The sequence below is a fragment of the Natator depressus genome, chromosome 4 (assembly GCF_965152275.1).
Source record: "Natator depressus isolate rNatDep1 chromosome 4, rNatDep2.hap1, whole genome shotgun sequence".
Taxonomy (NCBI): domain Eukaryota; kingdom Metazoa; phylum Chordata; order Testudines; family Cheloniidae; genus Natator; species Natator depressus.
Genome location: NC_134237.1, coordinates 97,060,319 through 97,082,135, shown reverse-complemented (window position 1 = coordinate 97,082,135; position 21,817 = coordinate 97,060,319). Strand labels below are relative to the sequence as shown.

Here is a 21,817-nt window from a genome sequence, read left to right as displayed (position 1 = left end):
ATCAGTCCCTGCAAGCCCAATAGGTGGGGCAATACCTCTTTTGATGATCCTGCTGGGGCTTAGGCATGAGCCTGGCACCTGGGTATCAGGACTTAGGCAGCTGCGTACATGGCCCATGGCAGAAATGTAGGTGCCTACAGACTTTAGGCGCCTACAGGATAAGGAGGCAGCTGAGCAGGGGTTTTGAGGATCTAAATTTTAGACTTTGGCACCTAAATCCCTTTCTGGTTTTAGCTCTTACTGCAGATAATTAAGTATGTTCGGGTAAAGTTTCAGGTGTTAAATGATTATCATAATCTTATTGCCATAGAAATACAGGCTCCAATCACTTACAGCAATAAACACATTGTTCTGTACTGCACCTTCAGATTATACACTGCCAAGGGTTGGCAATTATGAATGTAAGCACTTTTCAACCCCATGAGCTCATGTTACTTCGGGTTTTGGGGCCTCCATACCCTTCTAGCCATAACGAAAATGAAGGGCTCATGGGCTCCCTGAAAACTGCTCACAATACCGTCGGTCACAGCCCCCAAGCTGAGAACCCACAAAACAGATGGAATGCAGACTTTATTACTAAAAAGTATTTAATAGCACAGATCTATTAGGACAATGAAAAGTAGAAATAAAAGCAAAAAATATCAAAATAAACAAGACTTATTCCTGGTAATCAGAGTGAGGTAGCAAGCAGACTACTTTATGAAAAGTCACAGGCAAATTCTTGCAGATTCAGTGGGAAGAACATCTGTTTCCAGCTCATGTATGGTAGAAGGAAGGGGAGAACCACTGAGTATCTAGCATCTTGGACAGAAACATTTATTTTACTCAGTGCTGAGCAAGAGGAGAAAACAGGAGGGCCAAATGCTTCTCTCTAAGACACTGGGGTGGCAATGCTGAAACAGAGGAGAATTTGGCCCCAAAAATCTAATTAAATCCATAATTTACAACTGACAACAGATGCTATATGGTATGTATAACAGAGCCAAGACCAAGGAATCATTAAGGACATAGCTGGTAAGTCAGACTGTTGTTGCAAACCCACTTCAGAACAGTCACAGAATTAATGGCAGACATGGATCTAGCTCCCTGACATCATTACTAAACATTTATATTGCATCAGTGCCCAGCAGTCCCAATTAGGATTGGGGCCTCATTGTTAAAACCAGATCAATATTCTATTTAATGGCTCAGTCCAACTCTGATTAAAGTCAATTAGAATCTTTCCACTGATTTTTACGTGAGTTAGATCAGGCATCTAAGACAACAAAATTACCCCAGAGTCGAATTAAAATCTTCAGCAAGGCCAATGACATTACTGAGCACTACATATTCCTGAATCAAAGCAAGAACAATTCTGTTAATTACTTTTGGCCTTTATGTTATTTATAAAAAATTTAAAGTGCAGCTTGTGAATATTTCTAAAAGCAAAAGTTCCCAGTCTGAAGTAAATGTTCATAAAAAATTGATTACTAAAACCATTCAGGCCTGTACAGTCTTCAATAACTGAAAAACAAAAACACCACATTATTTCAAAAATAGAGATTAGAAAATTTGGGTTCACATGTACCAGGTACATGGCTACTATGTCTAATGTAAAATTGATTTACAGTTTAAGAACAATATCTTCTTTAAAAAAATTCACACTGGTCCATTGTGATCCTTCAGTACCTAGTAAAACTTATACTCTGGGTTTTTTAACAGGTGGGTCCTGCAGGCTGAACTTTGGAATTTCACATGAAGAAGCAAAAGGAATTCTTTTTGCTGACACTTTCTTCCCAATTGTTTCAATCTGGAAGAGGAAAGAAAATTAATATACTATGTAAAGCTTGTGCAAAGAGAATCTTGTCAGCCTGTGAGGAATCTATGAACCAGTAACCTTGGGGCTTTGCCTACACTTGTTATATACATTTGGTGGATAAAAGCCACATTAAGTGGTTGTATTTCTAATTCAAAAAAGAAGTTTGTCTACTAAAAGCGACCTCTCACTTTGCACATGCAAAACAAGCCCTTTACTGTAACAATTCTTAAAGAGACACCTCAATCCTGGAAATATTTAGGTATGTGCTTAATGCTAGGCAAGTGAATGTTCATTGACTTCAATGGGACTGCCTACAGGAGGAACATGAAGTAGGTGCTTTAAGAGTTTAAGATTTATTTCAAATCTTAATTTTAAACGAGGGCTGTCAATTATTCACAGTTAACTCACTCGATTAACTCAAAAAAATTAATTGCGATTAATCGCACTGTTAAACAATAGACAACCAATTGAAATTTATTAAATATTTTCAGATGTTTTCCTACATTTTCAAATATATTGATTTTTATTACAACACAGAATACAAAGTGTACAGTGTTCACTTTATATTATTTTTATTACAAATATTTGCACTGTTAAAATGATAAAAGAAATAGTATTTTTCAATTACCTCATACAAGTATTGTACTGCACTCTCTTTATCAAGAAAGTGCAACTGCACAAATATATACACTGGGGGGAGGGATAGCTCAGTGGTTTGAGCATTGGCCTGCTAAACCCAGGGTTGTGAGTTCAATCCTTGAGGGGGCCATTTAGGGATCTGGGGCAAAAATTGGGGATTGGTCCTGCTTCAAGCAGGGTGTTGGACTAGATGACCTCCTGAGATCCCTTCCAACCCTAACCTTCTATTAGAGATTTTTCTTTTGTTACACAACTGCTCTCAAAAACAAAACAATGTAAAACTTTAGAGCCTACAAGTCTGTCCTACTTCTTGTTCAGCCAAGTGCTAAGACAAACAAGTTTGTTTATATTTATGGGAGATAATGCTGCCCTCTTTTTATTTACAATGTCACCAGAAAGTGAGAACAGGCATTTGCATGGCACTTTTGTAGCTGGCATTGCAAGGTATTTATGTGCCAGATATGCTAAACATTCATATGCCCCTTCATGCTTTGGCCACCATTCCAGAGGATATGCTTCTATGCTTCTGATGCTCATTAAAAAATAATGAGGTAATTAAATTTGCGACTGAACTCCTTGGGTGAGAACTGTATGTCTTTGGCTCTGTTTTACATTCTGCCATATATTTCATGTTATAGCTATCTCGGATGATGACCCAGCACATGTTTGTTTTAAGAACACTTTCACAGCAGATTTGACAAAACGCAAAGAAGATACCGATGTGAGATTTCTAAAATAGCTACAGCACTCGACCCAAGGTTTAAGAATCAGAAGTGCCTTCCAAAATCTGAGAGGGATGAGGTGTGAAGCATGCTTTCAGAAGTCTTAAAAGAGCAACACTCAGATGAGGAAACTACAGAACCCGAACCACCAAAAAAGAAGATCAACCTTTTGGTGGTGGTGGCATCTGACTCAGATGATGAAAATGAACATGCATCAGTCTGCTCTGCTTTGGATCGTTATTGAGCAGAACCCATCATCAGCATGGACGCAAATCCTATGGAATGGTGGGTGAAGATGAAGGGACATATGAATCTTTACGTGCATCTGGCACGTAAATATCTTGTGACGCCGGCTACGACAGTGCCATGCAAATCCCTGTTCTCACTTTCAAGTGACATTGTAAACAAGAAGCGGGCAGCATTATCGCCTACAAATTATAGCTCAGACAAACACACTTGGCGATTGGCTGAAGTAGGATGGAGTGGACTTGTAGGCTCTAAAGTTTTATATTGTTTTATTTTACTATTTCTTTTGTTTTTTACAGTGCAAATATTTGTAAAAAAAAATATAAAGCACTGTACACTTGTATTCTGTTGTAACTGAAATCAATATCTTTGAAAATGTTAAACATCCAAAAATATTTAAATAAATGGTATTCCATTATTGTTTAACAATGCAATTAATCGCAATTAATTTTTTAAAATCACTTGACCTACTGTAAATACAAGAATAATGGTGCTTGGCTTTTTTTAAAAAACAACAAGGTAACTCTGTAAGGCTAAGAGTTTCCAACTTGTTTTTACTAGCCAAACAAACTAATCAGGAAGCTTGTGTATACAAAAACCAGGCATCGTCATTTCCATATGATGAGCCTGATTTGCCTCTCACTTACACCCATTTAATTCCATAGACTTCAACATAATTTTTCCCAATCTACACTGGTGTAAGAAGAGAATTAGGCCCAAATAATTCTGCTCAAGAGTGGACTAGATTAGAGACCCAACCATTGAATAATTAGGTGTATCTTCCCCTCTTGAACAAGAGCTCATCTGTGGCTTAGCTTAGTAAAGCTAACTACTACAGATGGGCACACACAAACAATAGTTGATTCTCCAAGCCACATGATAAAAAGTGGATCAAATAGCCATGTGCTAGATAGAGACCTCAATGATGGATAATTTCAGCTTTCAAACTATCTAGTGTACTAGTACATTCTGAAAGAAACCAAGTTATTTAGACAACTATTTCAGATTTTTACACTTTAGTAAATGCTGAAGGTAACATTCCGCTATAAATGCCTGTCCAATTTTGTTTCTATGTTTTATTCAGAATTTAATTGAGCCTTGACGTGATGAAATACTTGTGTCAGGAGATCATTCACTCATATTTTAATATTCGTCATTCTGATGCTGCCAGAGCAGCAGCTATGGTCATGTCTGCACTAGGGCCTTACAGCTCCATAGCTATACCGCTGTGTCACTCTAAGGTCTCCTGTGTAGTAATTAAACCACCCGCAACGAGCGGCGGGAACCATGATGCCAGGAAAGTGTCTCCTGCTGACATAGCGCTGTCTGCACAGGCACATTTGTCGGTGAAACTTATATTGGTCAGGGGAGGTGGGGAGTGTTTTTTTTCACACCCCTGACTGACAAAAGTTTTGCTGATGAAAGTGCTAGTGTAGACAAAGCCTATGTCTAGTAAAGCTATGTCTAGTAAACTCATTTGTCTATGTTACTGAATGTTGATGGAACAGCCTGATGTGGCTTGGATTTTAAAGCAATATCAGTTTACAACCAGAGCTGTACTGTAGGAAAAGTGCTATCAGAGAAGGGCTTAATAAAAGGACCTTTACAGGTTAACTCTAAAGCAAGATATTAAACTCACATACTAGATTCTTCTAGTGATTCAACCATACTTCTCCAAAAGGAAAAACAGCTAGTTACCTGGAAGCCTATGACTTGTAGCTCATTATGAAGATCGTCAAGAACCCTCCTACCATCAAAGATGAAAGCTGGTTTCAGCATTTTTTTGTGAATGCACTCATAATCCAGCTCCTGTAAGTGACCCACAGAATTTGCATAAGTGTCAGAATTCCTCTTAATTTTTTCCCTGTTTTTTAAAGGTATTATTTTTACCTTAAACATGTCCCACTCAGTGCAGATAACCAAGGCATGAGCTCCATCACAGGCTTCATATGGATCTTTACTAATAGTGACCAGTCGAGACACTGTAACAAAAAAGGGAAAATGAAGCATTATGCTTCCCCGTTTCCTGGCAGCATTCTCATGTCCTGGTAGGACAATTTCCCTGATTGTCCTACTCAAACACAAACTTTCAATGTCAACAACACCTGAAGAGTTTTCCCTTATCTAAAGGTCCTAGAGCCACTGAAGGCAACAGCAGCAGTGGGTATTCAACATCTCTGTAAGGTCAGGGCACTTACTTGAACGTCTGGGTTAGGCACCTAAGTTTGAAAGTTTTGTTGCAGATTCACTAAGGAATTAGAAGTAATTATCCAACAGATCCAGATCCAGACATGGATAGAGCTCATTGTAAAATAATCATTATTGAGTAGTGATAATAGCAGCACAGTGCTTTTCAAAACACTCCATGCACATTTACTATTTAATACTGCGTATACATTACATGGCTTCTGTTAGCCGAGCTCACTGCACATACCAGGAGGCTGCATGCATTCCTTCTTAAGCTCCCTGTGTACTATCCCCCCTCTTTCTTCATGCCCGGGCCTCTGTGTGCCCCCCCATCTCCTCTTGTCCCCAGTACCAGAGTCTCTGTGTGTCCCCACTCCTCTCTTTATTCTTTATTTATTTTCTGTTAGGGCATTGTAGAATTATGGCATTACAGACTTAGACCAAGTCTACACTAGGAGCGTTTTGTTAGTATAGCTATACCAGTATAATATAGTAGCAAAGTGCTCCTAGCATGAATGCGTTTTACTACAACCCCCAACAGCCTATGGAATTAGCTTCCAGAAAATTATAGTGAGTTCTTCTCTGGACTAGCCAGGCACAAGACTGAATAGGTCATAGGTGCCGACTCCATGGGTGCTCCGGGGCTGGAGCACCCACGGGGAAAAATTGGTAGGTGCGGAGCACCCACCGGCAGCTCCCTGCCCCGCCCTGCCCCCCCCCCCAGCTCACCTCGACCTCCTCCCCTGAGCGGGCCAACGCATCCTGCTTCTTCCCGTCCCTCCCAGCGCTTGCGCCGCGAAACAGCTGTTTCGAATGGCAAACCTGGGAGGGAGGGGGGAGAATGCGATGCGCTTGGGGAAGAGGCAGGGCCAGGGAGGGGTTTTGGGGAGGGATCCAATAGAGGCAGGGAGGGGGCGGAGTCGGGGCGGGGCGGCACAAGCACCCACCGACACCAACAAAACTTGGTGCCTGTGGAACAGGTACCAGTTAGGAACCTAGAAGGGGAGAAGGAGCTGGTCGAATGACACTAGTCTTCTTCCTCCCTCACTCCCCTTTCCCACATTCTTTTTGAATTGAAGGAGACACTCTTTACACAGCTTCAAAATTAATGTCTCAAAGGGGACAGACTGGCACAGAAGTAACTTTCACACATGCAAGCATTTTAGAAGCTATGAAGAATGAAATAAAAAGGGTCACTGTCAATTTTTTTTTTTAAACTGAGGCAAACCCCTGATTTAATAATTTAACTGAACTGAGCATCCATGTCTGACATGCTGAAAGCAATTTCAAGAGCACTGGATGGATTCTGATGGTGACACACAGCAGAAGGATAGAATTTATGAGAAGCAAAATTCCCTCACCTTGGTCATCTTCTGAGACACCTGGGTGTGAGAGATCCAGGATGATCTGTTCCCTTGGTACTTTAGGGTCATATATATGGAGTTTTGCTCCTTCATCCATTAAATACTTGCTGATGTAAATACTGGAAGACTCTCTAAGAAAATAAGTCAGCCAGTTAATGGAAGTCTTCAGACAAACACATTTAGATTTATTTAGAACAACAACATGAACAAATACTCAGAAATGTGCAGTGCCAAAGCTTTCAAACTGAAATGATTGAATGTAATTCCAGCATAACACTTGACAATAGGAAAGTAAATCATCAGTAAAAACATAAAAACAAAAATAGAATTTTAGTCGCAGCCACCAAAGAAAGCCAGCCCTCATTTACAATGTTTAAAAATATTTTTTAAAATCTATTACTATAATCTGGTTCAGTCACAATTTAATGTGTAATTTAGCCAAGTAGTCTGAATGGGGCCAAAAACCACACTCAATGGGGTGTAACAGGGTGGTAGAGTCCCTGCCTGTGAATACAGAACTCTAGCATCTGAGTTTAGGGTGACTCAGCAGAAAACTCCTGCATTATGGTTCTGAGTAGTTATGAGTAGGGCTCCATATATGTCACAGATTCCGTGACTTTCTGTGCCCTCCGTGACTTCTGCAGGGGCCAGTATGGTTGACCCTAGGGCTGCCCAAGCAGCTGGCTCTGCGGCCAGCAACTGGAGTTCTCGCCGGCCAGAGCAGCCCTGGGTAGCGGTCGCTGGCCAACCGGAGCAGCTGGACTGCGACCCCCAGCAGCTGGAGCCACTGGCCCCAGGTGCCCCCCCCGAATCACATTTCAGCCACAACAGGTTGATGGGCATCTATCTGATCCTCTTCCCCATCTACACAGTTGAAATGGTGGTAAACAGTTGTTTTAGCTGTGTAGATGGAGCGCAAGATTAGATAAGTCTTCCAGCATGCCTTATGACAGCGTTAATTAGTTTCATGCATTTTGTCACCTTGTATCTCCTGTATCCTTTTTGAATGCAAATCCTAGAATAGCAATCTTCTTGTCAGTGACTGTGTTAAACAAGCTGTCAATAATACGGGAAGCAAATCTCCTTCTCTGGTAATCATTCATGTCTATCACCTGAAATTATGCAGAATACGGTCATATGAATGAGGTTACACTTAACCAAAGAAATGCAGTGTTAATAGTTACTAGTTAATAGGGAAAAGAGTGCCACTGATAAGCCTTTGCTCCTGATAAAAGCAATCAGTTAAACTGAACTAGGCAGATGTACATGTTTTAAATATTAACATGGTTGCAATTTCTATTTTTAATAGGTAAAATATGAGTAACTGAAGGACTGATCCAGCTTTTTTTAATCACAGGAGCAGAAAAAGCAGTCTTGATCCTGATCCCATTGAAGTCAGTGGATGTTTTCAATTGGTTTAACATTCAGAAACTACCAAGAATCAAATTTTGCTGTCCTTATTAGTAAAACTTCCAGAGAACATTTGCTTAAGAAAGGGTCTTGGAAAATTTTGTCCTAATTTTAGGTGTTGCTCCATGGCTCCTTGTGTGGAAGCTTTCCCCAGATCTTAATGTACAATGTAGTTTCTGCGCAATGTAGTTTAACCAAACCTCCCCCTTCCTCCCCTCCCCCCCCAAAAAACAAAAACAAAACAAAAAAAACAACCACACAAGCACAGCTCACTATTCTAGGCCAAGACATGGAAAGCAACAACAATAGGAGTGAGTATTGTGGTAAATTTCAGGGAGAAAATGATCTTAGAAAATAACAGCATTATGCCAGCAGACTACAGCAAAAACTACACCTCTAGGTTTGTGAATATATATTATGTAGTACATCTATTTTACACAACAGTCAGGCAGTTTTAGTATCAGTTTAGTGCATACCGTAACATGTCAATACACAAAGACTGGCATGGATGTAAGTGGTAGTGATGCACTTTAATGATAAAAATATTTCTCTTTGAGAAAGGCTTGGAGGCCATATGTAGGTTACTATCTACCTCTGTAGTAGAGCTGCTGGTTTTTGCCCCTTCCCCCAACATTTTAGCCCTTGATCCCCAGTCTTTTTAAGACCATTGCCTCCAATGACCAAGTAAGAAAGCCAGGTATTCCCAAAGATTGTTTGGTCAAAGGCATACATACCTCAGATAATGTAGGCTAGTCTTCTCTGTGACTCTGAACATGAGCACATTCTCATTGCAATGAACAAAACTACACTTAGCAGTGATGTGAACAGTAGCATATGGCCCACATCAGGTATAAGTTGCTCAGAAAATGGATGTTAGTGGTAAAATAATGTCACTTGCACTGATTTGGTTTTCTATACTTGGTGTGTAAATTACTTTTTGCTCCAGGGGAAGAAATGAGGTGGCAAGGTAGCAGAAAAGCACTTAAGAGGAGGGTTTAAGATTAATGTTTTAAGCCCAATGGAAGTTCAGTGCCTAAATACCTTCGACGATCTCATCTGGGCCTTATCCCTACAGACTTGACTGTAACCTCTAGAATCTAAAGCCTTGTCTACACACAAACTTGTGTGGCTTATTTAAACCAATTTAATTAAACCAATGCAAACAACGATGTGGATACAAATTAAATTAAGAGCAGTTTATTCTGGTGTATCTTAAACCCGTCCTTAATCAATTTAAGTTAAATCAATATAAACCACACCTTTTATTGGTATAGCTCACAGGTGGGCACACTACGGCCCGCGGGACCATCCTGCCTGGCCCTTGAGCCCCTGGCTGGGAAGGCTAGTCCCTGGCCCCTCCCCTGCTGTCCCCCCCTCCCCTGTACCTACCCCGCCGTCCGGCAGCGGGGCTGCAAGCTCCTGCTGCTCTGAGGGGTATGGTAAGGCGGCGACTGCAGAGTTGTTGGATATGGGTGAGGGGGTCCCAGGGGGCAGTCATGGGACAGGGAACAGGGAGCGGTTCAATGGGGTGGAGGTTCTGAGTAGGGGCAGTCAGGGCACAGGGAGCGAGGGGGGCTGGATAGGGGGTGGGATCCCAGAGGGGGCAGTTTGGGGTAGGGGGTCCTGAGGCGGGGGGTCAGGGGACAAGGAGCAGGGGGGTTGGATGGTTCTGAGGCAGGCAGTCAAGGGGCGGGAAGTGGGAGGGGGTGGATAGTGGGCAGGGGCCAGGCTGTGGGGGGCACAGCCTTCCCTACCCGGCCCTCCATACAGTTTTGCATCCCAATGTGGCCCTCAGGCCAAAAAATTTGCCCACGCTAGGGACTTCCACTCACTATGGGATTGTCTACACATGAAACGCTACAATGGGGTTCTCCCACTGGTGTACATAATCCACCTCCTGGAGAAGTGGTAGCTAGGTCAATGGAAGAATTTGTCTATTGACCCAGTGCTGTCTACCCCAAAGGTTAGATTAGCTTAACTACACTCCTCAGGGCTGTGGATTTTTCATGACCCTGAGCAACATAGCTGGGTTGACCTATCTTTTTAGTGTAGACCAGGCCTACATCTGTTTCTAAAACAGATATATTTAAAACCCTACAAAAAGTTTGTAGATCAGCCCCTATATGTCCACATAAAGGTTTATACCAGTTTAAAGTAACACCTTAGTTTGCACCAATGCAACTCTAAACTTTTTTAAAGTTTCTATTCCTTCTTTGTCAGAATGAAACCTGATTGTCTTATCTTGATCTTAGAGCCAGACAGGCTGAAACAATAAGTGTAAATTTGTCTCTTTCTTCTCAGCTTGATGGTTAACGTTCATGTCATTGCTATTCCTCATCTTAAAATCATCCAGCTAATGTGGTTAACTCCTGCAGTTTCACATACTCAGGATAATGACAAGACAATGCCTTCTTTACCTATGATGTTCTGTAGCAACCAGGCTACAATACATACACACAAAATCAGAGCACTAGTAGTGGAGCTAGAAACTGTTCTCACATGATAACACAATGCACTATCCAAATGGATACCTGACAGCCCATATGTTAGTCTTTTGCTTAATCAAGTAATTGGCTAGTGAGAGTCTTTACAATGTTATCAGCAGCAAAGTGTTGGAATCAGCACATGGGTTCTTGTGGGTTTTCCATAAAAACTTTAGAGTTATTTGAAAGTGTATTAAAATAAGTTGCCTTCATTAATGCTAGACTGAGACAAGGAGGCTAGATTGTGGTTAAAGAACAGACATGGAGTCAGGAGACCCGGGTTCTGTTCCCAGCTCTGTAACTTTCTGTGTTGTGCTGGTCAAGTCATTTAGCAAAGGCACAGAGGGGTTACAACTACACTGCAATCTGAGGTGTGATTGCAGTTTCATAGACACAGCCACATTAGCTTTACTTGTGGCACAATGGCTAAAAACAACAGTGTAGCTGCGGCAGTGCAGGCTGTACAAGCCCACCCAGAACCCTGGGTTACCCTAAGCCAGCAGATCAACATTGCTATTTTTAGCCATGGTAGCACACCTAAAGCTAGCCTGGATGGGTCTGCCTGAGATGACACCTTGGATTTACACCCTCCGTGTAATATAGGGATAGTAATACCCACCCTGAAGGGGTGATGAATCCTCATTTGTTACATTTGTAAAGCATCCTATTAACCTCAGGTGGAAGGTGCTATACAAAGTATTTATTAATAAATATTTATTACCTCGATAGTTAAGGGTATATTTTATTTTCAGTTCCAATCAGACTGAAGGATAAACGATAATTTGCCACAGACAATGCTGAAAAGTTACAAGCTGAAGAATTACTGGCTCATTACAGAGGTAACAGTGACGTGCCCTGTTTGAACAAGTTTTACACTAGTGAATGGACTCATACCTGTTGCCAATAGCGAGCTACTTCAGGCAAGTTCAGAGCCTCACAAAGGTACACTAAATTTAGAACATCCTTCTGAAAACAGCTACCACCAAATCCTGAAAGAAAGGAAATGGTTACTCAACAGATGGTCTTCATCAGTAAAAGATTAGTGTACTTAGCAATATGTACTTTATGTCTGGAATACGTCACGGAGCTGATGGAGGCCACTTTTTGACAGGCCTGGCCAGTTTCTCTACTCTTACTGGTTACTGGTCAAGAGATGTAATTTGCCAGATTTTTTTGCTGTGTGCACCTGTGGCTGTGTGTGTACCGATCTTGAAACTAGCAGCCACACATATCACGGCTGGGAGCACATTGTGACCTACACCTGGATCCTGCTCTGCATGCACAGCATGCACTCTGCCATGCCCCCATCTACTGGCTGCTGAAACCACAGAGGCTCCTCTCAACATCAGTGACCATCTGGGAAGTGGGACACTCCCATCACCTGAGGGTGAGGCTCGCTAGTAGGGAGGGGATGGTAAAGGGGCCCCCTCCAAGGCTGAGGCTCCTAGGAGGGTATGGGTATAGGGGCTCAAGGGCCAGGGGTGGGAGTCAGGTGGGGAGAAGAGTAAATCTATGCCCCTCCACAACACATACACACACTTTAAAATGGCACTCCACAGCCCCTGAAGTTTGGCATTTATTGACCAAGATATCAAAAATAGTTTTTCAGGGACGGTCTGCCAGTCTTTTGAACTAAACTCCTAGGATTCTTCCAAATCCTGTTCCTCAATCCTATTTACTTTAGCAGCTCATAGGACCTAAAATCCTGTCAGTTTTGCCACTGACCTCAACAGACCTGCTGCTTCTTCCCCAAAGGATCGCTACCCAGAGATTAGATTTAAACTAGTCTTAAAAGGGTTCTGGATTCTCACTCACTATCATAGTCAGGAGCCAAAGAAGAACCAAAAGGTGATGAGGGGTTTAGATAATGAGTGGCAGGATCCAGAACTCTCAGACTCCCCTCTACCAAGCCAAAGAGGTAGGTATCTGAAAAATGGGCATATTTTGGATAACAGATTTTGCTACTTGCCATTCCTCTAATATAAACATTTGTGGAAAAGACAACATTTGGTAAAAGTAATTTTAAAAATTAAATATTTTTACTATGGAGATTGTAGCCATGTGAATAGGGTTGCATCTTTTTCCACTGACCCAACTAATGGACATGCTCCATGAAGTTTCATGTCCCCAAGGCAGAGCCTCAGGATATCTGGCCAGTCAGACTGGGGCTGTAGAATTTGCATACTGATAGCTTTCCCTATCATATTTCAGTCTGCAATACCAAAGTCTGGATAACTGACTTCACTCTGCTGACTAGAGTGTGGACAAACTATGTAGTAACTAGAAAGCTACCCATCAACCACCCAGTAGGGAATGCTCTAGAAGGATGAAATTGTAACTTTCTAGCTAGTCCATGCCAACTGGAAGTGTGAGACTCTAGAGAGGACAATCTGAATCCTTAATCTCTTTCATTGAAGAATTAAAAAAACCAAAACACAAAAAACAACACTACATCAACCACAACACAACAGTAGGTCTTTTGTACGATGTTGTGCTTTGAACAGTCACTTCAGAATACCAGTACTTATTTTTAAATGTTTCCAGTTGAGCTATTGTGCTGGATAGAGACAGTTCTCCTACCAAGTCTAAAAAGAGAAAAAGATTCTTTATTTACCAACACTGGCCTTCAGAAACTTATTTCCTATTCTTTGGTCCATTCCAATGGCTCTTGCTACCTCTTCAACATCAGCTCCTGTAGCTTCACACAGAGCACTGATTGAGTTAATGCTGCTGATTCTCTGAGCAAGGAAAGCATTAGCTGCCTGTAAATAAAACACAACCACCACAGATTTGGTTTCCCCTCCTGTAAATAACATGTCTGTAAGTCAGTGAAGAGGTGTGGTTTGGTTTTTTTTTGTTTGTTTGTTTGGTATAGCTAAAAAGTGGGGGACTATTTCAATGTGTACACAGATTTGGTTTTTGGCTGATGTTACCATTTTCTGCTGTTTCCAATATGTATGATTTCATTCCCAAAATAACTGATTTTGGATAAGGTCTTTTCTGATACAGAAAAGCCAACTAATAAGTTGTGAACAAACAATTTCAATATGCAATACTGGAATCGCTTATAAGCATTCAGATAACTAGTTGCTATAGCTTTTTATTATTCTTAGTAATATCAGTGCTGATATTTTGTATTTAAGTTGTTGATTGACATAGCAACATAACTGATACGAACCAGTTTGGAAAGCTCAGATGACCAAGTATTGGTTGTGAGGATTTTTTCTTTAGGAACCCAGTGCTCATACACAGCACATAGCGCATGGACTGCCTTCTGTCCTTCCGGAGTCTCATCTCCACCAATCAGCACTCTGTCGGGGTTCTTTAGGTCCTTGATAGCTGTTCCTTCTGCTAGGAATTCTGGGTTAGACAACACCTGCAAACAGACAGGAAAATAAAGTTTGAAGTAAAACTCAAGGAATTTTTTGGCAGGGGGGTGGAGGGAGAGGAGACACTTTAGTCCATAACTTCTAGATTTTTACCTGCAAATTCAAATTAGGTTTTGTATTGGCATCAAATATCCGACGAATACTCTCTGCTGCACGTACTGGGACTGTGCTTTTCTCGGTGACAATCTTATAACCATTTGAATTTTGTACAATCCGCCTAGCACATGCTTCGATGTACTTCAGATCAGCTGCCCGGCCTTTTCCCATCCCATAGGTCTTTGTTGGGGTGTTAACCTAGTTACAAATTCACGGGAAGGAAAAAAAAGTTATTAGTGTCTTAACAAAATTTTCACAAGTCTGAAGATACAGGAAGTCCTGCATACATGAGATTGCACTCTAAGGACAGGAAAGCTTCTGTTCTACTGATTCAGCCAGTTACTGGCTGCCAGATCAATGAACAGCTAGCAGACTTATCAATTACTCATTCTAAGTTGTAAAAAAATATCACTAAACTCTGTTCATCGTCAAATGGGATTTACACAAAGGGCATTATTCATAGCATCTCTGCAGGCTTCAGCAGAGTCTAATGTTTATTCAGAATTGCTTCCCCATACCCACAAAGAGCTATTTCTAGTCTTCTCCCCAACTCAAGCTACAATACATGCAAAGATTCAATTCCCCCTTATTTCCCTCTACTCTGATGTGAATAGTAGGGAGGCTACCCCCCAAAACCATCTGACTGGAAAAGCTAAGTGCAGACCAGCCACAGAGCTCCTAATAATTGCTGTACTTGAGTAGGGTGGGGGGAAGTGTCAAATGTAGGGCAATATTTCACTTAACTGAACATAGAGGGTCCTTCTCGTTACAAACTGAAGGCAAGAATATCGAAATTAAAACACAAGACAGCATGTTTTACCAGCCAGGGACAGGAACTCAGCTGGCAATCTACAAGCTGAATTAATGACTGTCATCCAATAACTGGTTCAGTGATTTCATAGCATTAATATTAGACTTTACTGATTCATGCAGAAGATTCTCCCAGGGGATGGAGGAGAACAAGAAATCTTCCCAATATCACAGCTCTCTGTAAAGTACTTGAAGAATAGAACAATAACTGGCCTGCAGCCCCAGAGCTTATTATGTAGTTCTGTTGGATATGGAACTAAGTAAATGACTTTCAACACTGTAAAATGCCACAAATGTGTGTTTAAAAAATGCTGCAGTCTTCTCCTCTCCACTAATTAACTGAATTTTAAAAAGTACTGAAAAAAAAAATTAAAGACTCTTTATATCCAGATAAGTATTATACAATTTTCATTGCCAATCCTGCAATGAAACCTGCTAATGGACTCTTATTTCTGCACGAGTCCCATCAACTTCAGCGGAATGCTACAAATAGAAGTCCAAGCTAGTGGATTCTGTTATAAGACTGTGGCCTTATTTTGTGTTGTGTCTTCAGAAAATACTCAGCTATGTAAAGTAACAAGCTTATTATTTGTATATATAGAGTCCAAAAGTTTGTTGGGTGCTTTACAGATAGAGAGAGATAAACAACAGCAAAGGAAGAAGGTTAAGAGTTTTATCATCCTCACTGAAAGCTAAGCATACCTGCCTGGTAAAACCCGCACAATGCAGCACAAGTCTGTTATGCCTCCTGAAACTACATCACCTCTTCAAACAAAATAAAGGACATGTAAAAAAAAACTGAAACACCCCCGCCACGCACACATTTGAGCACAGCAATATAATAATGATAATAAGTATCAAAGTGCAAAAGAAACTACTTACAGAAATAAATACCAAATCAGCCTCCCTAATGGCATCGTCAATACTGGTGGAAAAGAAGAGATTCTTTTCTCGGCAGGACTCTACCACTTCTTTTAGCCCTGGCTACAGAGAGACAGGAAAGTATTTAATAGTCGACATTTGATTAAAAACAGGTAACAGTATACTCAAACAGGCAGAACACAACTTTAAGTACAACAAAGATTCTGTTTTCAAGTTTTTTAATTTTATCTTTATTAAAAGTTATTTCAGATCTGTCAGAAAATAAAACTTGTGTGGATTCACAGAGGACCATACTGAGTACAAACTAATTATAGCCCTCTCTTACACAGAAACATAGCACTGGGATGCTTTCCCAACACCTCCCCACACTTACATGGGGCCTCTGGCTATTCATACACCTGGACAAACTCTGCGTATTAGTACTTCATACAAAAATGTTTTAATTATTTGACAGAAACTAAAGACACTATTCTAAATAAAATAGTAAAGAATTGTGAATTTAACCGAATCACAAACTCTCCTACTATGGAAGTACTATAAAAAGAATGACAGAAGATCCTTTTTCAGTAACTGCCATCAAGGTGAAGGTTCAGTTTGGGGGAAGGGAGGGAAGCTGCACCTTACCTAGACAAAGACATTTTCTGCTGTCTCACTGTTTACTAAAATCTGGCCTAATCGAAATAAAAAATTAACTCAAGTAGAAAATCATTGCCACAGAACCTGAGTCATTTCAAACAAACACCAGAACCCAATTATGAATAAGATTAACATTACAGCTGTGATTTTTGCTGGGATTCAGGTACAAAGACTGCTCATGTAGAAACCAAAGGATTATCTTGTATTTTCCAATATGGCAGTTGAAGGGGGTGGAGCACAAAGTGTCAGGGGTCAAGAATTGCAACTATCTGAACTCATTCTGAGAGGTTTTGGGGTACTCTTTGTAAGCAATAGACATCCTGCTGGGAAACATATGTGCTTCTGGTATGAAGAGACTAGCTGTGTTTTAATTTGCTCAAACAGTTTAAATTTTAATAAAAAAAACAAAACGTTTGCTCATCCATGTTGAGATCTGTACTCAGTTCTTCCCAAAATTCTTATTCACTAATCTGAATGCTGTAAATTTTACTGTTAGTAAATTTTAACCAAGCTCTAGAAACAAGAGGCAAAGGCTATGAGTTTGATTTTCTTAAACAAAGGTCAACAGACCAACTTTGTCCTGTATTTGATATTACAGGAAGGGTAAAAATCAGAGGTAACATTAGAAGACAAGAAACAAGCTTATCTCTTATTATGGCCAAAAGAAAAATGTAAGGCAAACTTGCAAAATTCTACTTTCCTTGCTTTTGAGGGTTGAGCAAAAACATTCACTTTTTCCATTAAAAAGTGTGGGCAGGTATATCTTGAGCCCTGGGTCAGTACATTTTCATGTCAATTTTGTTATTTATAACAACAAGGGGGGTGGTGGTGAGAGCTACTCTTTAATGAGCAAAACCTGTAAAATATCAAGTGCTAAAAATGGTAATTTGTATACAAGACAATGGAAATCCTTTTGTAGTATAAAAAGCAATGATAATGTTACATATCAACAGATCTCTGACATTGAAATTAGTGTATGTGCTTACTGAAAAATTATTTTATAACTAAAAAAACAAAACAAAGATGTGAAGTGTTACTGGTTAGGAATTTAAAAGCTTTTGGTACCCCTGGTGATCATCAGGGTATCATTCAGGTTTAAAAAAAACTGACTCCTCATAGGAAGGACTAAAGCTCTAGCAAAAATCCTAACTTTAAGAAACACCAGATTCCAGTGAACAACTAGCATAGGACCAGATTTTGCTACCCTGATGCCAGTCAAAAATCAACAAGACTGCTTGTGTAGTGAGGTACTACTCGCTTTAAGAGTGGCTGAATGAGCCCCACAATGGTTTCTCATTTTCCTGTATGTTGCTAAATCACTTGTATGCTAGGTGAAAGTTTGATTCACCATTTCACAGCCATTTGCAATGGTGTAGGAAAAAGTGGTGAATTCTTAACTGACTCCTTAAATGTTGATGGCCTGCTTCCACAGGAGTGAATAGCTCAGTTAGGCCCGGTCTCCACCAGGAAAGTTGTTCTCTCCCTTCTAGGAGCTCAGCTGCATTACAGTTACAACAGAGTCAGGAGACATAACTGCAATATGGCTGGCTGTCCCGTGACTTACAATTTGTAGTGTGGATGGAACCTAACCCACAGTGGTCCAAAGCATCTTCCTGGGACACAGATTGCCATTCACATTACATATTGGAACTGTGTTGTAACAAAGGAGAAAATTTTGTCATAACTGGGTCTGCTGACTCAGCTATAAGAGTGTGGTGTACACAGGGCCCAAAAAGAACCATGATTTTGTATGATTTACTGGATACAGTAAACATTTTTTCCTGACCAGGATGCACAAAGCCTAAGTCAATCATCTCTTAAACACGCTCCAGCATCTGACAGCAGTAAGTTCATGGAAGCCACTGGTCATTTCAAACCCTTGTTTACCGCACATGCTTAACATATAGTTGTTGAAGAAGCATTCTTTTTGAATGAGGCATGTAATTTTGATGTTCCTAGAACAGCCATTAGGAGTCAAAGCCGGGCAGAGGGCGGGACTGTATGAGCAGAGGCAAATACTTTATATTAAAGACAGAAATGCTATAATAAACACAAGTTTACCTCATAAATTGGAAGTGTATCAGAGTTCCAGGCATTGATTCTAGCTTCATTAACATCAACAACTGTAACCTTGATTTTAGGGCACATATGTGCAATGACACTACACGTTGGCCCACCAACATAGCCTGCACCAATACAGCAGATTTTCTTAATTTCAAACATGGTTACTCTAGTGGAGAAGGGGACAGAGAGGGAAAGAGAAAAAAGAGGCAAGGTCATTATACAGTAATTCAAACAGTAAAAGCCACAGATAGTCTCCATTATGCTACCATAGTCAATCAGAAACATTTCCTTACATACTCAGTATAATTATAAAAAGAGCATCCCAATTGAGCAGCCATTGAAATTAGCTAGTTAGTCTCTTGTATCCAGGAACACTTAAATCTTAGCTATACTAGCTAGGGAAATTCTGCTAGCATCTTTGTAATGAGACATACATAGATCATTAGAAAAATGCTAACTATTTTCCATGGCCATCTTAAAACAGGAACCAAAAATATGACAAACAAAGATCATTCCTGTTTAATAGAAAAACTAGTATTGCATGGTCTAAAGTGTAAATTGAGTCTACCCTTTAATAATAAAAAGAACAGGAATACTTGTGGCACCTCAGAGACTAACAAATTTATTTGAGCATAAGCTTTCGTGGGCTACAGCTCACTTCATCGGATGCATGCAGTGGAAAATACAGCGGGGAGATTTATATACACAGAGAACATGAAACAATGGGTGTTACCATACACACTGTAAGGAGAGTGATCACTTAAGGTGAGCTAATACCAGCAAGGGGGCGTGGGGTGGGGGGAGAAAACCTTTTGTAGTGATAATCAAGGTGGGCCATTTCCAGCAGTTGACAAGAACGTCTGACGAACAGTGGGGTGGGGGAGGGGGGAATAAACATGGGGAAATAGTTTTACTTTGTGTAATGACCCATCCACTCCCAGTCTCTATTCAAGCCTAAATTAATTGTATCCAGTTTGTGTTTCATGTTCTGTGTATATAAAATCTCCCCACTGTATTTTCCACTGAATGCATCCGATGAAGTGAGCTGTAGCTCACGAAAGCTTATGCTCAAATAAATTTGTTAGTCTCTAAGGTGCCACAAGTACTCCTTTTCTTTTTGCGAATACAGACTAACACGGCTGCTACTCTGAAACCTTTAATAATAGTTTTACTTCACAGTCTAATTTTAATTTTAGTTAGTTTCATCAATGTTAAATCATGATAAACCACTCACTGCTAGCCAAACAGTAACGAATCTCAAAATTAATCACCAGAGTTCCTATTCTGTCTGGTACTGAACAACCTCTCACTGAAGTCTTTGGGACTAGAGAGTGCTCAGCCACTTCAGTGGCTGGACCATGGAAAAGATAAATGCTTACAAAGTTTTGAAAACTTATTAAACCAAACACAGCTATCATATCAACCATGCTGAACAGTGACTTAACTAAAGACTTAGTTGTATGCTATCAAAATTAATTTTAGAAATAATGTTGATATAGCTTATATTTTGATGAGGGATGTCTCACAATTAGCCCCCTTTTCTTCCACAACTCATTAATTTATTCATTTTAGAAATTTCTGAAGTGTGTCTATCACACCTTTCTTTGAACACAATGGACAATAAGTCCGGATCCTTCTCCCATTTAAATTAGTAGGTGTTTTGCCACTGATTTTCATAGGAGCCAGCGCTGAGCCCTTAAAACTACACAATTATACCGATCATGTTGTCTCAGTATTTTAGGATCACTGTAATCATGACAGGATTAAGCTCTATTTCCCCTTGTGTTTTACAATTCATAAATCTCACTGGAGATAGCTATCAGTCATTTTCCAGGTCGTCACATTACTTTTACTATAGCAGTAGAGATTGCCTTCCTCTTTCCTCCCGCTCCCCAAAATATACTGAAGTATTACTGTATATACAATAAATTGACTCTAGAGAGGCAAGAATTCTTAGTACACTATTAACAAGATTATACTATGTCCTTTTTAGCTAAACTTGGCTCACTGCTGACAAAAGATGCTTCTATCAATCACTAATTATTTTAATAACTTTTACATCACTTTTGGTAGTTTGCATTCTAGACAAGGGTAGGGTACCCCACCCCTGCAAAAACGTGAAATGTTACAATAAGGTGAATGCTAACCGGCACCCTTCTTAGCCATCTCAGTAGAGAGATCACTGAATGGGCCTTAGCACTACACTTTCTTCTAGGACAGCATAAGGAAAGCTTGCAGTGAGTGCTATTGCTCACGCTGTATCCTATATGTCATCTGTGAACAGAAAGAGAACTTCAGTCTTTAGGGCGAGCAGGGCTACATTCTAGGCATATACAATTTCAACAACAGAAAAGAAAATGTGGTTATAGAAAAAGATTTTTAAAAAGAAACAGCATAACAGATTTAGACTCAAAAGTCACAAGCCAGCATTATGCTAACACGTCACATTCTTGTGGGCAGCCTTGTAGAGAGCGGATATTGCGAAAGGTTTTAAAGGAATGGAACAGTCATTGAAAGCGTTGGACAAAGCAAGACTCAGGCAAAGCCACAGACCTGGGTGGAAGTTCACTGTGTGCTTCTGATCCCAGGAAGCCAAAGGGCAGAAAAAGGGGCAGGAAAACCACCACCAACGGCACAGTAACCTACACAGAAATCAGAGAGAGCCCCTCTCATCCAGGCTCCCCGGGCCAAGGCAGGAAGGGTCCCTACCCAGCTCTTTGTCCTGCTGTTTGAGATGACCCAACCTATATGGGATGAACCATGCTCAGGGCGCAAAGGAAGCCGATCTCGAGCGCGCTGGGGCTCGGAGGGCTGGAGAGGAGGAAGAGGGAGGAAAATCCCGCCCCTACAAGGCAGGGATACATACAGCGCGAACCCTGCGGCCGGGGATCCCGACGCTCCCGAGTCCCTCGGAGCCGGAGGTGAAGATACAGCCGGAGCGAGGGCTGGTGGCGGGGCGGGGAGAGGCGCCTGGCCGGGCAGCAGCCAGACTCCAGCCGCTATTTAAGGAGTCCCTTCCCGGGGGAGGGGGCCGGGCTGAGCCCCGCCCAGGCTGGGGCCGGCGGCAGGGAGCCTGGGGGGGTCTCTCCCC

General features: G+C 41.0%; 1 protein-coding gene across 2 annotated transcripts; it reads right to left on the bottom strand.

The window, feature by feature from the left end:
* Window positions 1-599: 599 nt before the first annotated feature.
* Window positions 600-21,751, bottom strand: UGDH (UDP-glucose 6-dehydrogenase). Of its 2 annotated transcripts, none has more exons than XM_074951528.1 (12): window positions 21,593-21,751; window positions 18,724-18,892; window positions 16,027-16,128; window positions 14,332-14,532; window positions 14,028-14,225; window positions 13,464-13,611; window positions 11,744-11,838; window positions 7,938-8,068; window positions 6,954-7,087; window positions 5,296-5,387; window positions 5,104-5,214; window positions 600-1,789 (listed from the first exon to the last, which is right to left on the bottom strand). In XM_074951528.1, the coding sequence occupies exons 2-12, from the start codon at window positions 18,883-18,885 to the stop codon at window positions 1,679-1,681; spliced, it is 1,485 nt and encodes a 494-aa protein (XP_074807629.1). In that variant the 5' UTR covers window positions 18,886-18,892; window positions 21,593-21,751; the 3' UTR covers window positions 600-1,678. The 2 variants fall into 2 exon arrangements, with proteins under 2 accessions (XP_074807629.1, XP_074807630.1); XM_074951529.1 differs by lacking the exon at window positions 21,593-21,751 and adding an exon at window positions 20,874-20,985.
* Window positions 21,752-21,817: the final 66 nt, after the last annotated feature.